The sequence below is a fragment of the Lepisosteus oculatus genome, chromosome 26 (assembly GCF_040954835.1).
Source record: "Lepisosteus oculatus isolate fLepOcu1 chromosome 26, fLepOcu1.hap2, whole genome shotgun sequence".
Taxonomy (NCBI): domain Eukaryota; kingdom Metazoa; phylum Chordata; class Actinopteri; order Semionotiformes; family Lepisosteidae; genus Lepisosteus; species Lepisosteus oculatus.
In genome coordinates, this window is record NC_090721.1 from 10476853 (window position 1) to 10493612 (window position 16760).

Consider the following 16760-nt stretch of genomic DNA (forward strand, 5'->3'; position numbering starts at 1 on the left):
TCCCTTGTCAGGCTCTGGTTTCTCGGCAGGCTGCACTCGACCGTGACCTTTCACAGCCTCTCCTGCCCTTCCCTGACCATCCGGGGGCGGGCTGGGTTGGAGGAGTCTGGGTCAAACTGCCCAGCCGTGCCGTCAAGGCCGAGACCCTGCTACCTGCCGGACAGCTACCAGACTGGCCTCCTCTCTCTGGTACTGACTGGCCTCCTCTCTCTAATAGTGACTGGCCTCCTCTCTCTGGTACTGACTGGCCTCCTCTCTCTGTTACTGACTGGCCTCCTCTCTCTGGTACTGACTGGCCTGTTCTCTCTGGTACTGACTGGCCTCCTCTCTCTAGTAGTGACTGGCCTCCACTCTCTGGTACTGACTGGCCTCCTTTCTCTGGTACTGACTGGCCTCCTTTCTCTGGTACTGACTGGCCTCCTCTCTCTGGTACTGACTGGCCTCCTTTCTCTGGTACTGACTGGCCTCCTCTCTCTGGTACTGACTGTCCTCCTCTCTCTGGCGATCTTCTGCGCTCAGCAGCCCGAGGAGCCAGATTTCTTCTTTTTGCAAACCGGGCCAGAATGTGCAAAGCCCGCTGTCCTGTGGTTTGACAGCGTGAGAGAAAGCGCACGGGGCTGGGCTGCAGCCCCTCTGGTCCACTCCATCGTCCTCGAGCTGATGACTAACAGGCCCGATGGGAGAAGTTCAGGATGAGGCGGATGGTGTCGTGTGACCTGCAGATCCTCTTGCGCGCTGTCTGCAGGGCAAAACCGCGCCGCTCATCCTGGGTTCGAAAAGCTCTTCCTCCGCGGGGAGCAAGAGTACCAGATCCTCCGCTCTCTGACCTCCCTCCGCCACTGTGCGATCAATCGATCGGTGATTCCATTGATGAAGGAGAGAGCCTTTCCAGAGGCCTTGCCTGGCGAAGAGTAGTTTCACCCCAGGGGTCTCCCGGCAGTGAGAGGGTTAACCCGGGGCCAGGTGGGCCGACTGGGCCCTGGCGCAGGGTGTCTGGGCCGCACATGGGCGGGCGATCTCTTCCCATTAGCGGAGCGGAGCGCGCTATTCCCCAGACCGCCTGCATTCCTCCCCCCGGCAGCTCACAGCACATGGCACAGATGGAAATCGCTGCCTTCTCCTTCTAAATCTCTTTTCCGGCTTGATTTCGCTGAAAACCATATGCTGTGACATCATGGGGGCAGGAAGCGGGAGAGAGAGGGAGATACAGGCTGCCAGGTCTCTGCGATGATGTCATCAGTGCGGTATGCTGGACATGAGGCCTGGGCAGGGGGGGCTGAGTTCACTCCACCTGGACAGTCAGGGGATTTGCAGAACAGGGTATTGATGAGGGGGGAGTCGAAGATCTTTGTGTGAACTGTTTTTCCTAGGAAACGATCTCTCCATTCCCAGGACTCCACGGTTTCCTGTCCTTGTCTCCCACCACTAACCTCTCCCCAGCTCTGCCTCTCCTTCCGTCCCATCCCGCCCCGTCAACAGCGCAGCTGTCTGGGAGGCCTGTGCGAAACATCTTCAGCCCGGACTACCTCAAGCATTCAATATGGAAGCGCTTTCCCTCAGCTAGGGCACTGACCTCTCGGGCTCAGCTGTTGAGAGTACGCGCCTCGGCGGAAATCAAAGTGAAGTTTATTTCCACACCTGTAGAGGGCTCCACAGCCAAAACGTTGCGTTTCAGTTCTTCTCTTTTCAGCCTGGAATGAACTGTTCCTTTGCAGCCTGCGCATGCTGACACAGCCCCCTACCTGAATTACTGTCTCAACTGGCTACTGTTGTTCTCGCACCTGCAGGGCTTGTGTTAAGAAGGGGTCCCTGTGCCAGCTCTCTGCGGGCGCCCCCCCCCCCTGCGCCCCGCATTTGCCTTCTCCTGGCGACAGGACTGCAGCGCGGCGGGGATCTGTCCATCACCGGAGGGGTGGGGAAGAGTGGGGAGGCCATCTTCAGTCTTAAACAGAGCGCTCTACTCATGAGAGGAAACAGGGGCGTCGTTAGCAGCACAAACAGCTTGGAAACGCCACACGGTTACAGCATCGTCACCAGATTCTTCTGCCTTTCTCCAGCAGCGCTCGGGCTCTGTGGCCTGTGAGCCCCCCTCCCCTGATCCCACTGCCCCCCTGCCAACCCTGTGCCCCTCCCTCTGCCCCTCTCCCCTGCCCCCATGCGCCCCTCCCTCTGCCCCTCTCCCCCCCTGCGCCCCTCCCTCTGCCCCTCTCCCCTGCCCCCCTGCGCCCCTCCCTCTGCCCCCTCCCCCCCTGCGCCCCTCCCTCTGCCCCTCTCCCCTGCCCCCATGCGCCCCTCCCTCTGCCCCCTCCCCTGCCCCCCTCCCCCCCGCGCATCTCCCTCTGCCCCCTCCACCGCCCCTCTCCCCTGCACCCACGCGCCCCCCCCCTCTGCCCCCTTCCCTGCCCCACTGCCCCCCCCCCACACCCCTCCCTCTGCCCCCTTCCCTGCCCCACTGCCCCCCCGCACCCCTCCCTCTGCCCCCCACCCTGCCCCTCTCCCCTTGCCCCGGTGTCTGTGGAACAATCTGTGCACCAGACCCTGTGCCTGCCAGCCTCCCTCCCTCCTCTCGCTCGCTGGGTGAACTCCCAGGCTGAGTTGGGAGGTCCTGGTCCCCCCCCATCCATCCACACACACACACACACTCTCTCTCTCCCCCCCGACCCAGAGCTCTTCCTGATTAATCGCAGAGGAGCGAGCCAGCCGGCCCAGCGCAGGCAGCTGCGGTTTGGAGGCCTGTCAGCTCCCCACTTCTCGCGCGCTGGCTCCTTCAGGGAGCACAGACTTGGCCTGCACCCAGAAGTGCATGGGGGAGGGGGGGGGGTACCCCTCCCTTACCGCTGGTCAGGAACACGGGGTTCAGACAGAGGGGCCGCAGTCCCACTGCCGAAACCCCTGCCCGGCCTCGTCACCCCGCTAACACTGACACCCCAAGTTTACAACATCCCCCTGACAGGACGGGCGGACCAGCTGCTCTCTTTCCGCGGGACGTCTTGGCCTTCCTGGGGATTATCCCCAGTCGCTCCGATGTCTGAAAGTGATTTACACGCCAGCAGGAGAGCATGTTTGCCGCTTTTCAAGATTAAAAAAATATAGCGGGAACAGGCAAGACTGAACATCGCCGTGCGTGCAGGCAGAAATGTGGGCGCTACACCGCTTCCAAAATATTTCATACTGCAGCGGGCCGAAAACCTGGGGACGGCCACTGTCGTCTCTGCGCAGTGAGACACGTTTGCCTGTCGGTTACCGAACGCAGCTCCTTTAAACGTGAATCAGGGGGCGGATTTTTTCCAGTGTGATTCCCAATGGCTTCCTTACCAGTTGCCCTTTGCATTCCAGGCTGCTGGTGTTACTGGGGCCAAGGGGACAGGCTTACTGGTGATGAGGCCAGCTCGTTTCTGACAGCATTTCTCGATACGGAAGCAGAAACATTTTTTTTCCTAGGTGTGTTTTTTTTTTTTTAAGCCGGCGTTTGAGGCTGTGGATGAGCCGGCGAAGAGAGCGCTGTCTGTCCGACTCGCGCGCGCCAGTTCTGCTGGCCGCACTCTTCCTCTCCTCTGGGATGGCTCGTTCCCTCAGTCAGTTTTTACGGCCGCGCGCTGCGGCCCGCTGAACTCCTCACCCCGGTGCCACCCAGCCGGCTCGGGACCGGGGATCTGCGTCTGGGGCCAAACCCAGGCCGGCACATCTGCTATCCATAAACGCCTGCTGCGCTCTCGCCCACCACACCAGCGCCCCAGCCAACGGAAAAATATCTCACCCATTATAGCTGCAGAAAGCCCGGCGCAATGTGGCAAAGCACAGCCTCAGGCATGCCGACATCAGGCGGGCTTAACTCCTTCAGCGCCACAGCGGAGCGCCCAGGTGGAAAGGGCCGCTGAGCCGCCGTGGCCGCTGCAGGTGGCCGCGCGTCACACCCTCAGAGCGTGTCCGGCTCGCCCGGGCCAAGGGAACCAACCTGCAGAAACAACAGAGCAGCAAAGCAAGACGCACGATTCTGGAAGCGCAAAGGGAAAGCCTTAAAGACCCTGCGCGAACAGACAGGAGGGGGGTTAGACCCGTCCGTGAAGGGCGTGGAGATGATTCTGCAGGGCCAGGCAGTGGTGTCACAGGCAGAGGAGCCACAGCCCCAGGATCCAGGAGGCAGCGAATCAGACGGTCATGTTATTAACGGTCAGTTTCAACCCGATCGCCAGTGTCCCAGGGGGCACAAGACCTCTCCTGCGCCGCTTATTATAGGTCACATGACCTCTGCTGCAACACGCAGTAAAGGTCGTGACCTCTCGTGACATGCAGTAAAGGTCATGACCTCTGTGTGTTGTCTGTTAAGGATCGTGACCTCTGCTGCGATGCATTGTAAAGGTTGTGACCTCTCTTGTGATGCATAGTAAGGGTCGTGACCTCTCCTGCAATGCGTAGTAAAGGTCGTGACCTCTCTTGTGATGCAGCTGCGTCTGTCTCCTCCCCAGAAAAAGCACCAGCGTGTGTGATGTGAGTGTCTCGCTGGTTTAGACACAAAATCACACAGCGTGAACCCTGCGATGGGAAAATACACTTTCTTAGCAGTCTATGAATGTCAATGTGAGGTTTAGAAACTGGTGGGCAAGGTTAAGAATAGATGTGGAATAGCTGGTTGTGTCTGGGTTTCCTCAGCCCTCAACAGGACTACGTGGCTTTCTGGTCACGGCTGGATGGATGACTGGAGGAGCCGTTGCTGGGGGCACACAGGCAGAGACTCTGCTGGAGCCCCTCAGTACAAGATGGCACGTCTGCAACATCGGGGTGTAGAATAGCCAAGAACGAGGAGCTCTTGGTTCAGAGGCGGGCAGATGTGTTTCTTTAGTCGCAGGCATGGTCATCACGAGACCTCTAGACCACTGTCGTCAGTTTATGCATGTGTGAAATACTGCGAAAGAGAGTTGCTTCCTGTTGTGGGGAGAGCGTGCAGATCTGTGTCTGCTGATGCAGGAGTGCCACCTAGTGGAGAACAGGGGTAGCTCAACAAGGAAGCTCTGTGTCTTCATAATAATAATAATAATAATAATAATAATTCCTTACACTTATATAGCGCTTTTCTGGACACTCCACTCAAAGCGCTTTACAGGTAATGGGGACTCCCCTCCACCACCACCAATGTGCAGCCCCACCTGGATGATGCGACGGCAGCCATAGTGCGCCAGTCCTCTCCCCACACACCAGCTCTCAGTGGGGAGGAGAGCAGAGTAATGAAGCCAATTCATAGATGGGGATTACTAGGAGGCCATGATTGGGACGGGCCAATGGGAAATTTGGCCAGGACGCCGGGGTTACACCCCTACTCTTTTCGAGAAACGCCCTGGGTCATTTTTAATTACCACAGAGAGTCAGGACCTCGGTTTTACGTCTCATCCGAAGGACGGCGCCTGTTTACAGTATAGTGTCCCCGTCACTATACTGGGGCATTAGGACCCACATGGACTGCAGGGTGAGCGCCCCCTGCTGGCCCCTGCTGGTCTCGACAGAGGCTACAAGCCTGTTCATCTGTTCTGTGGAACCCGAGATTTTGTATGGTACCCTGACGTATCTGATCCAGACCTGATCTGCATCAGGAGGAGCTGGATGTGACCAAGTGGAAATGCACAGGATACATGTTCAGGACCGAACAAGGGAGGTTCGTCTTAATACAAAGTGTTGTCAATCAGCTGCTACCAGCAGGAGCTGAGCAGCCTCCTCTTACCTGTGGCCTGTTCCTGTAGGGCTCCAGTGGCACCTGTGCAGAGGAAGGAGGTGTCCCCAGTAAGTGAAGATCAACAAAAAAGAACTGGTCAGCTCGGAACAACAGGAGAATTCTCAGGCAGAAGACCGAGTTCTTGGCCGGATTTCAGCTTCCTGTAAATTTCGGCGTCTTTTAGAAGTGGACATGTTGCCAAGCCTTCCCTCACATGCACACCCCCAAAACGGTGAACCCCATTCGCGAGACAGAATCTACAGCAAATGCCTCTTTTGAAAAGATGACCGTGAACAGCAGATGTGGGCTCAAGCCATTTATTAGTTGGGAAATACCCGCCGTGCCAGCTGAGCGAGGGGGCGTCTCCGCTGCCCCCACCAGCACACTGCAGCGGCTCAGGCTGCCCAGGGCCAGATGGGCAAAAAATACAAGTAAACACGCTAGTGGTAGAAAGGTCTGTGGCGACTCTTCCTCCCGACTGCAATTCTGTCCTCCAAACTGAAGGGGGCAGCAGAGTGACTCAGTCTCTCCCTTTTGTTCTAGTCCATGTCAATGTCCTCTGTGCCGACGGTTTCCTCGCTCTTCACCCAGGGCAGCGGCTGGGGCACGTGGGGGTCGTAGGTCCAGCGCGGGAAGACTCGTTTGTACAGCGTCATCAGTACAGTGTCCTGGGAGGGCAGCTGCTTATCGAACACGCACTTCATGTGGCCGTGGGTCCCTGCAGGAGGGGTTAAATCATGAGTGCAAGAGCAGCTGTACCGCAGAGAAGCATTTAAACCCAAGAATAGAGGTATGTCTTTACACAAAGGGCCGAGACCCTGACCTCTTTCACTTAGTTATTACGCGTTGTCCCAGTATGCACACTTGTGGTCTTGTGCCCTTTGCGTTCCTGCTCAGGTCTGCAAGCGTCCTAAATCTGTTTCACAGGGGGGCTCACCAGCGCCCCCAAAGTGCCCTTCTCTGAAGTACGCATCGGAGCAGATTTTGCGAACGGGAATCACCCCCCAATGACCCCCAGACAGGTGACATTTCATGTTCTAGCCTATCAAAGTGGAGAAGTTGCCATGGAGAATAAAATGTTCGCGTGTTGGTAAAATTGAACTTTAATTTTACAGTTGTTAAATTCATAATATTTTACGTCTAAACAAAACTTCATCAGGCTACTTTCGATTCATTCTGTGTCTAAGTTTGGATTTTATTTTGTCACCTCACTTTGACTGCTGAATATTTGTTTACCTGTGGTGTATTCAGTACTACATGTATTTAATAGCACAAAGCTTTGAGGTATTGCGAATTGTACCTTTAGTTTATTTTGAATGAGCGTGAATTAAAGCATTATATTCCTCGTACAGTCATTTTTGTACTGGGACAGACGATATGAAATGCATTTGGTAGGATAAAGAGAGAGCTGTACTGCCAAGTTCTCCTTAGTTCACTTTGTTTTGAGTGGAGTCGGCTCAACATGAATGAACATGAAGTGTCACTACTGTTGTGCAGGGGACAGACGAGATGAAATTCATTTTCATCAAACTGCAAGCGGAGAATGAAAAAATCTTTTAAAAGAATATCTGCAGACCTGCATTTAAGCTACTGGAAAAGAAGCCTGAATAAATGACAGCATTCTGAACCCGTGTGGCCAGCCGGTGCTGTCACACGAGGGGGCCCCACTGCCCTGTTTATGCGTGAGGATTCCTTCCTGCGTCACAGGTGTGGACTTGGAGGAAGAGCTTAGGGTGACAGCTTGGACACGACTCGTACTGGCAGTGACCTCCTTCGTGTTCATGTAACTACAGCCTCTCTTTGTACCAGTCCTGCTGCAGGAGGGGAAGACGACCCACAGAACAGGCAGAATCCCGGACCAGATCAGGGAAGTGAGGCAGCCAGGGTGTTTCTGCTGCAGGCTGATCTCACGACACCACAGCAATACGGGATTCAGAATGTACCAACAAAGGCGGTGCTGAAAAGGGCACCCCAGTGCACCCCGTCTCTCTCCCCCCCCAACTCACCCAGAGCCTCCTTGATGTGACCCCGCCGCCCCCACTTGGTCCGCAGCTCCACGGGCCGGAACCAGTTCACGTCGTCTGCGGGACAGAGAGGAGAGGTCACTGCAGGGCAGAGGGGACGCGCCCCCCCACCACACAGACCCGCCCCCGGGGCTCGGGAGCCCGCAGTACAGTAGGCCCCCATCACGTGGCCCCCCCAGAGCGCTCACCCCTGTTGAAGAACATGTAGCGGACCACGGCTGTCCGGCGCACGATCTTGAAGGGGTGTCCGCTGAGCACGATCCTCTTCACCACCACGCGCTGGGGGTCGGCCTTCAGCAGGGAGCCCGTGGCGATCAGGTCCTGCATCCCTGCGAGGAAGAGTTTCCCAAAAGGCACAGGGCTCAACACAGGGCGGCTTCGCGGACCCGCGCTTTCTGGGATCAACACCAGTCAGTCCAAGACCAGGGCACTGCTAATCAGGGTCTGTGAAGCGACTGCTTCCCCGCAAGGAGACAAGACACACACACACACACACACACACACTGCCCAGAGATGCTCCCTCACCGTTCTGCCGCTGCCTGAACACAAGCACGCCGGCCGTGGGGAAGGTGATGGGGGCGTAGACGGACAGCACCGTGGGGGCGTCGGCTCTCAGGAAGCGCTCCAGTTTGTGCTTGTCTCCTACAGGACAGCCAACGAGAGAGCATGACAGAGAGGGGGCTGGGCAGGACCCCCCCAGCCAATCACTGGAGTATGGGAACCAACCAGGTACCATATGAGCCAAGTACTAATGCAGGCATTTTAAAGACAATTTTTGATGAAATTAAGTTAAAACATTGCCTTGTTATCAATATTTAGAGCATACAGGATACCCCCAATCCCTGAGGCCCGTGACGAACCCCCCCTCACTTCCTACTCTCATACATCTCTAGTTCCTGTCGAGCAGCACCGAAGCTCTCTGGCACTTCGCTGCAGCTGCACTGGCTGTTCTCTGAGTTTGCACAGCGGGTTTAGCTACTGAGCAACTCTTCACCTGATGTAACAGCAACGCACTTGGGATAAACACAACTGTCACATGGATCCATGGAACCGTTTGATTTAATTACGCTATAGTTGCCTCGGACTCAGTTTTCCTTCAGGGACCTTGCAGAATTCCTGAAACACCACGACCGACGTGTGACAGCGGGCGGAGAAGCCACAGTGTGCGTCATGACCCCGCGGCTCGGCGGACCGGAGCCCCGTACCCGAGGTGTGCTGGGAGAAGATGGGAGAGGCCCGGAAGCGGCGGAAACCGCACTGGAACACCAGCTCCTCCTTCGACTTGACGGGCTCCGAGTTCCCAGGGTGTCGCTGCACCAGCATGTGCAGTACCGACATCTGCAGGCAGGGGGAGACAGAGAGGGGTGGCTCAGCTCAATCCTGGCACCGAAGTGCAGTCTATTGTCCCTTAAAGCGCCGAGCCCCACCCCTCAGGCGCCGGCTGGGGGCCGTGTCCCGGTGCCGTACGTCTCCCTACCTTCTGCTCGTGAGGCAGCAGTGAGACGAGGACCAGCGGGCGGCCGCTCCGGAAACTGTCCATCACCGAGGGCGGGACGTCCTGCACGTGCAGAGTCACGTACCAGCCCACCTGCAGGACACCGGGACCAGCATGAGACGGGCAGGCACAGGGGGAGGAGAGAGGAGACAGAGGGACATGAACAGAGAGAAGGAGAGAGAGGGGTACAGAGGCGACAGAGAGGCACAGAGGTGACAGAGGGATATGGACAGAGAGAAGGAGAGAGGGGGACAGAGGGGTACAGAGGGAGAGAGAGAGTGAGAGAGGCACAGAGGAGACAAAGGGAAATGGAAAGACGGAGAGAGAGTTCGAGAGAGAGGAGATAAGGGCAGAGAAAAAGCAACAGCAGAGGAAATGGGAAGAGCATGAATGAGGAAGAAGACAGGAAAGTGGCCGGAGGAGGACTGAGGTTCAGTCCTGATGGAACATCGGGAGACGAAGGGGCGGCCCGTGGTTACCATGGCACCCTCCTCTTCCTCTGCAGCCTCCACGAGGACCCGCCTGCGCGTGCGTTCGAAGTTCTGGAACTGGAATATCCGCGCGTAGTCAGGCGGCAGGTTCTCCAGGGGGTCCCAGGGCGAGGAGCGGAAACTCTTGAGGCCGCGGTACCGCTGGAACCTGCAGGGGCAGAGAGCGGCGGAAATGGGCATCTCTGGCCTGGCAGCGCTTCAGAAAGGAGCAGCCAGGCGAGCTGCCGGCTTTGAAGGAAAACCACTCCCAGACAGGCAAAAGGAACCAACTGCAGCCTAGTGATGACTCCCTGCCATCCTTCAGGGAACAGCCAGAAGAGATCCTGGGCTCAGGCAAGACCAAGTCCAGTTGAGCCCAGTGAGCTCCCTTCGTTCTGTTCTCACACAAGAGAGACTGAGCACTGGGGCCGACACACTACCACACCGCGTCCGCCTGCAGGCTACAGCGCCCGGCGCCACGTTACCTGGTCCTGGCCGGCGTGTCCAAGGGCGTGTCCACCTCGTCGGGGAACATCTGGTCGGCCCGCGCCTCCCTGTACCGCCGCAGCGCCTCGCTCTCCTCCTGCTCGTCCATCCGGTCGTCGTAGCGCTGCTCCGGCCCCCCCTGGCCCAGCTCCAGCGTCTCCGTCTCCGAGTCCGAGCCCTCTCCCGCGCTGCCCTCCCCGTCCTGGCCAGAGAGCACAGCGCCAGCGGCAGCGGTCAGTGCGTGGGCAGAGACGCGCCCGTCTCCCACCTGGGGCTTCACGAAGCCTGTCCAACACCTCGGAGCGCTTGGTTACCGTGTGCCGTGGTTATCCAGGTGAAAGACACCTGTTTACCTGACCCTCCCTCCTTTGGAAGAGGGAAGGGAACTAGAGTGCCCAGAGGAAAGACACACGCACCCCGAGCGAGACAGTCGAACCCGCACCCAGCCGCCATGCCCCTCTGCCACTGAACGGCAAGCTTTAAAAGGAGAGTGCTTGTGATTCTGCTTAGATGAGCCACACAGGAGTGACCCTGGAACTGCAAGAGCTTCCTGGGCTCCAGGTCTTTCCTCTGAAAATCAGGGTACAGCTGCCTCACTGGGGACTTCGACAACAGAGTAGAGGCCTGTCCACAGCGACGGACAAGAGGTCTGTCCACCATGACGGACAAGAGGCCTGTCCACCATGACGGACAAGAGGCCTGTCCACCATGACGGACAAGAGGCCTGTCCACCATGACGAGTGCAGAGCGACAGACAGAAACCTGTCCACAGCAACGGACAGAGGCCTGTCCACCATGAGGAGTCCACAGAGACAGACAGGGGCCTGTCCACCATGACGAGTCCAGAGTGAGGAGCCCTGAGAGGCCCATCCACAGAGACGAGCCCACGGGAGCCCGTCCACAGTGACGAGCCCACAGCCACAGACAGGGGCCCGTCCACAGTGACGAGCCCGCAGAGGCGCGCCCATGAGCTCAGCAGTGCCGGGGATGAGCTCCTCCTGCCACACGGAGAGCTGGTAACCGCAGCCAAAACCAGAGAGACACAAGGGGGCGCTCACGAGCGCTCGGCCTGCTCAACCTCAAGCACGTCCACATTATACCACGCTTTTACCGCGCTTTCCCACAGCGCGCGGCTCCCAGCTCCAGTTCAAGGCCGCCCGCAGGACAGCCAGAGAAGACACAGGCCAGGGAGGAAGCAGCAGGCCAGTCGGAGCTGCGTGTTATTGCGACGGCAACAGCAACAATCTCTGTCTCATTGTTCGAGGTCTTCTTGTGCTGGGAAGCGCAGATCAAACGCGCAAGAAAACCCCCATCTTCTCTTTCATGACAGCCCGCAGCAGCAGCCCGTCGGCACAGGAAGCGCTGTCCATCAGCGGGAACAAAGCCCCCCCCCGGGACTGCACTCCCAACACCATTGTTCGCCGCGAACCGCTCGCCCGCTGGAAAAACAAACACCGCGCCACCGCGCCCGGGGGTCACGTACCACCCGCTGCCATGGAAACAGGCTCAAACAAACAAGGAAGCGGAGACAACATCCAGCGAGCCCGCGGGGGTCACAGCCTGGAGCCGGCTGATCCGAAAGGCGAAATCCACAGCAAAAGTAAAATCGAGAGAAATTCCGCGGTTTCGGAAGCGAGCGCCAGAAGGGACGTCTGTCCCCGCGCCCAGCGGCTCACCTGAGACCCAGCCTCCTCCTCCTCCTCTTCCTCCTCCTCCAGAGCCTCCATCCCTTCGTCGCCATCTTCATCGCTGCTCTCCTCATCGTCCTCCTCGCTGCCCCCTTCCTCCAGGATCCAGGAAGCCTGGTAGTCCGACGTCCCCTTGGGCACCTTCCTCACCTTCCTCTGCCTCTCTGAGAGAGAGGAAGAGACAGAACAAAGGAAAATTACAACAGAACAGGCAGAGAACTGCTCTGCAATGTACAAGACTCGCCGGCCACAGTGCCCCCCAGACAGCGCAGGGATCTCTGACTGCTGCCTGCAACGCCCCAGGTCTCTGTCGCCAGGACAGTAAACTGGTCACCTGATGCCCAACCCACCAGCCCCCCCCAGATGTCCTACAGTGTTCAACCTGGGCTCCAAGCACCTTCGCTGTAGGAATCACTCAGAAGATCTCTATTCATTCATAAATTAGTACCCAATTACTACTTGGAGTCTGGACCACTCAGCACTGGGCTGGTTCTCTCAACCCAAAGTCCACCTTCCCACCAACCCCCGAGACAGATGTTGACCCCTGACCTTCGGCCTCCTGCAGTTCACTCTCGGTTGGCCAGGTCTGTTCGCCATCCATGGGATCCAGCGCCGCCTCGGCCTCCAGGCTCTCCTGCCGCGCCGGATCTGCTTTCATCAGCACCTTCACTTCCTGCTCCATTTCCCCCACAGCGCCCCCTTCCTGCCGGGAGGACACAGCACACAAGTGCATGACCCCCCACTGAAGTCCTCACTTAACACACGGCCTGTGTGGGTCCTAATGCCCCAGTATAGCGACAGGGACACTATACTGTAAAAAGGTGCTGTCCTTCGGATAAGAAGTAAAACCGAGGTCCTGACTCTCTCTAGTCATTATAAATCTCAAGGTGTTTCTTGAAAAGAGTAGGGGTGTAACCCCGGTGTCCTGGCCAAATTTCCCCCTGAACTTTACCAATCATGGCCTCCTAATAATCCCCCTCTCTGAACTGGCTTCATCACTCTGCTCTCCTCCCCACTGAGAGCTGGTGTGTGGGGAGAGTACTGGGGCATCATCCAGGTGGGGCTGCACACTGGTGGGGGTGGAGGGGATCCCCATTACCTGTAAAGTGCTTTGAGTGGCGTGTCCAGAAAGCGCTATGCAAGTGTGAGGAATTATATTATACACACAAATCAAGAAGGCAGAGAGTGACAGCAAAATTACTGCCACTGGCATGTGCTTTCAAATCTCTACAACTACAAGACCACCCCTTTAATCAATCAGCAGGAAGCAGTTAAGGGAGCTCTGGGTTGTTTCAAGAAAGTCCAAAGTATTGGGGCTAAACTGAACTCTCAGGGTGATTGTGGGGTGTGTCCAGAGGAGGGGGGGGGTCAAACCTTTGTCTCCATGTCCCCTTCCTTGCCAGGCGGGTGCTCCCGGGTGCTGAGGGGCAGGGGGTCCTGGGGCGCATCGATCTGGCTGAGCTGGAAGTCCCCGTGGCCTGCGATGTGCACCAGCCTGTTGACGCCGAGCGGCCGCCCGCGGACGTACCCCGAGACCTGCAGCGTGCCCAGCCCCCCCGGCCCGGGCGCGAAGGAGGCCCGCTGGGCCAGCAGGTACGGGCGCCGCGAGCGGTACGCCAGCTGCCGCTGCTTCTGCGATCCCAGGTGCCTCAGCAGCAGCACGGCCTCCTGGGGGGTATCCAGGCTGAACAGGCGTCCGTCGGGGAACCGCGCCTCCACGAGGCGGCCCAGCGCCCGCCTGGCGTCCGTCCGCTTCTTCATGGGCAGCGCCGCCACGCCCTGACACACCAGAGCTGGGGGCACAGAGGAACAGCATCACCTGGGATAGAAGCGCACGGCCTGAACTGCACAGGGTGGCCCCCCAGCATCCCAGGACACTCCGGTTTCATCGCCAGCCTAGCGTCATCTGGCTGCCAACTGCTTCTTTACAGTTTGCACACCCTCTCAATTTCACACTGCTAGTTGTCAAACAGACTCATTACTACAACCATCAGACCTGCGTAGAGATGATAAGGCACAGTACCCACTGTCCTCTGACACACCCACTGAGGGGGAGGAGTCACAGCCTTTGGCATGCCCACTGAGGGGGAGGGACCCTCCTCTGACACGCCCATTGTGGGGGGGGGAACCTCCCGAGACACGCCCACTAAGGGGAGGAGCCACTCACAGCCTGATGGGAGAATGAGCACCCATTACAGGAGTGACGCTCTCTCCCCGACTCACTGCCAGCTCACAGACACCTCGTAGCTCTGATCAGTCTCTCACTGTTCTGCGTCTCATGCAGCTGTGGGTGGCGAGTCTGGAGCAAGATGGGACACCAGTGGCCAGGGCGGTGCTTACCATGGCTGGGCAGGCCCTGCGCGAAGAGGCAGGACAGGCAGTAGTCCCCATAGCTGTCCCAACCCTCTACAGGGTCCAGCACAAACAGCAGGGTGTCCACTACTTTCGCAACATCCAGGACAGCATGCAGATCAGCTGGGGAAGAAGAGAGAAGAGACAGTCAGTGTCGGTCCAGCAGGTGACTCAAGATCAGGGACAGTCCAAGGGCCAGTGTCAGTTCGCCTGGTCAGTATCAGTCCAGCAGGTGTCTCCCAGTCAGCGGGAGTCTGGCAGTCAGTGTCAGTTCTAACGCGACCAGTGGCAATCCAGCAGGCGTCTCCTGGTCAGCGGCGGTCCAGCGTACCCATGTCCGGCCTGAGGAAGATGAACCTCTGTTTGAAGCGGGGGAGGACGAGCCCGAAGCTGCCCTGGCCCCCCACACCCTCTCGCACCAGTCCCATCTCCTCGCTCCGCAGGAGCTGCAGGACGCCCTGAGTGCCAGTCCCAGCATGCAGTGGGACCACTGCCACCAGGTGAGGGGGGCCATCCTTACTGCCCAGCTTGCGCCTCTCCAACAGCACCTGGGGACAGAGGCAGAGCCAGGAGACTGAGACACCTCACCAGAGTAAATATAGCCAGGGTCATCACACCCTCACTCACACACACTGATACACAGGGAGACGCACGCACACTCTGACACGCACACACACAGGGAGACGCACGCACACTCTGACACACACACACACAGGGAGACGCACTCACGCTCCGACGCGAGCACACAGGGAGATGCACGCACACTCTGACACACACACAGGGAGACGCACGCACAGGGAGATGCACGCACACTCTGACACACACCGGGAGACGCACGCACACTCTGACACACACACACCGGGAGACGCACTCTCTGCACTTCAGCACACAGGCAGGAATGCCCCCAGACTGCTCTCAGGCGCAGAGACGTTCAGTCTCACCGTGTCCTTCTTGTTCCTGCGGAGCTGACTGGCCTTGTGCCTCCGATCCAGCTTCTTCAGCGCCTTCCTCTGCTTCCTGCTGAGAGCCTTCACTGCCACACGGCCTGGGGGGGACAGCAGGAGGTCAGCACTGCCCCCTGCAGGCTCGGTGCACACTGCCCTGTGACCCCGGGGTCAGCGCCTGCAGACTGGCACTCTGCTCAGCCACATCCCGCAACATCGCGAAGCGCAGAAAGCGCAGGGCCCGCTGACCCCAGTGTCTGAGGGGAGCTGCTGTATACCTGACCCCGAAACGCAATGTCAGGCTCTCACACCTCGAGCTCGAACACCGCCCGCCTTGGATTCGAACGGGAGGTGACGTCACGGGGACAACAAAACAGCCCCGTGAGTGTCGCGAGGGAGGCAAGTCTGAAAACGTCCGAGCTAGAGCGCTCCTGCGCCACCGCCGGCGAGTCTGCAAACCTGTCGCTCCCAGGCGCACGAACAAGCTGCGAAAAGTGGAAACTACTCGTGTGGAAGGTGAATCAGTCAAATCTAGCGCGGATAAACAAGTTGCATAAACAGAATAGACTCTCAAAATGAAAACAAAAATAAGATTTAGGACTTTCTCTGTCCTGAAGGTGGTCCCGGGTATTAGAAATCGTACAAGTTACCGAAAGCACAACATCAGCACCGACGCCACGAGACCGCTTGGCCATTTAAACGCACGTGTTCCAGCGCCGCTGCCCAGACCTGCCCTCCTCAACACAACCGTGGCGGCTACGCAGCCCTCGACCCCCGCCGCCCGCTTACCCTTGTTCTCCCGCTCAATCTCCCCCTTGGTTCGGTGTTTGCCGTGTTTGTGCTGCTTGTTTTTCTGTTTGTATATCCCGGCTCGGTGAGCCTGCTGCTGCTCGCCAGCGGCCGCCATCTTTCGCGTGGTGCATAGGGCTGTTTTTCCCAGGGAGTACTTCCGGGGTCACAGCGCTTTGACCCGGCGCCATGATGCAGCTGAAATAGCGTATTTTGGAATTTGGAAGTAAAACGATTATCATTTGTAGGAAGTGCACTGACATTTTTTTTTCAAAAGGCGTCACATAGGTGTATTCCTTCTGCTGCTAAGCTGTCGTCAGCGGGCGGTGTACCGTGACAGTCACAGTCCAGTCGTGAGCGGGGTCTCCCCTGGCATCAGTACAAGATGTACAGGATACAGGTGCTGCTTGTAGGATCGAGTCTCAGTTCGGGGCAAGCATGTGCCTGTTCACCGGTCTCAGCTCTGGGTGTCGCACGTCACCCCTTAGATATTATAACAGTCTTGCGTCCACAGCATGACTGTCACGTTCTCAGCTCGTAAGAAGAACCTTTTACACGAGCAGTCGAAGTAGTCAATTAAACAGATAACCTAATTATTTTCCAATTTAGACACATATAAAAGTTTTCTTAAATCATTTTACAGTTGACACATCAGAATAACATACAGTAAAATAATAATCACGTGCTACTCGTTTTGTGACATCCGTGAGTTTTATGTCAAATGTGAAACACCCCACATATCATTATTAATTAGATAATTTGAAAAATCATTTGACTATAAACACAAAATAGCTAGCTTTTTGACGAT

General features: G+C 57.6%; 1 protein-coding gene across 1 annotated transcript; it reads right to left on the reverse strand.

Annotated features, from left to right (window-relative positions):
- Positions 1–6007: 6007 nt before the first annotated feature.
- tsr1 (TSR1 ribosome maturation factor) lies at positions 6008–16101 on the reverse strand. The gene is made up of 15 exons (XM_069184302.1): positions 15953–16101; positions 15161–15264; positions 14551–14767; positions 14208–14342; positions 13242–13660; positions 12417–12570; positions 11856–12031; positions 10179–10381; positions 9703–9862; positions 9206–9316; positions 8934–9066; positions 8254–8370; positions 7917–8057; positions 7711–7785; positions 6008–6422 (listed from the first exon to the last, which is right to left on the reverse strand). The coding sequence occupies exons 1-15, from the start codon at positions 16068–16070 to the stop codon at positions 6244–6246; spliced, it is 2442 nt and encodes an 813-aa protein (XP_069040403.1). The 5' UTR covers positions 16071–16101; the 3' UTR covers positions 6008–6243.
- Between the last annotated feature and the right edge of the window lie 659 nt (positions 16102–16760).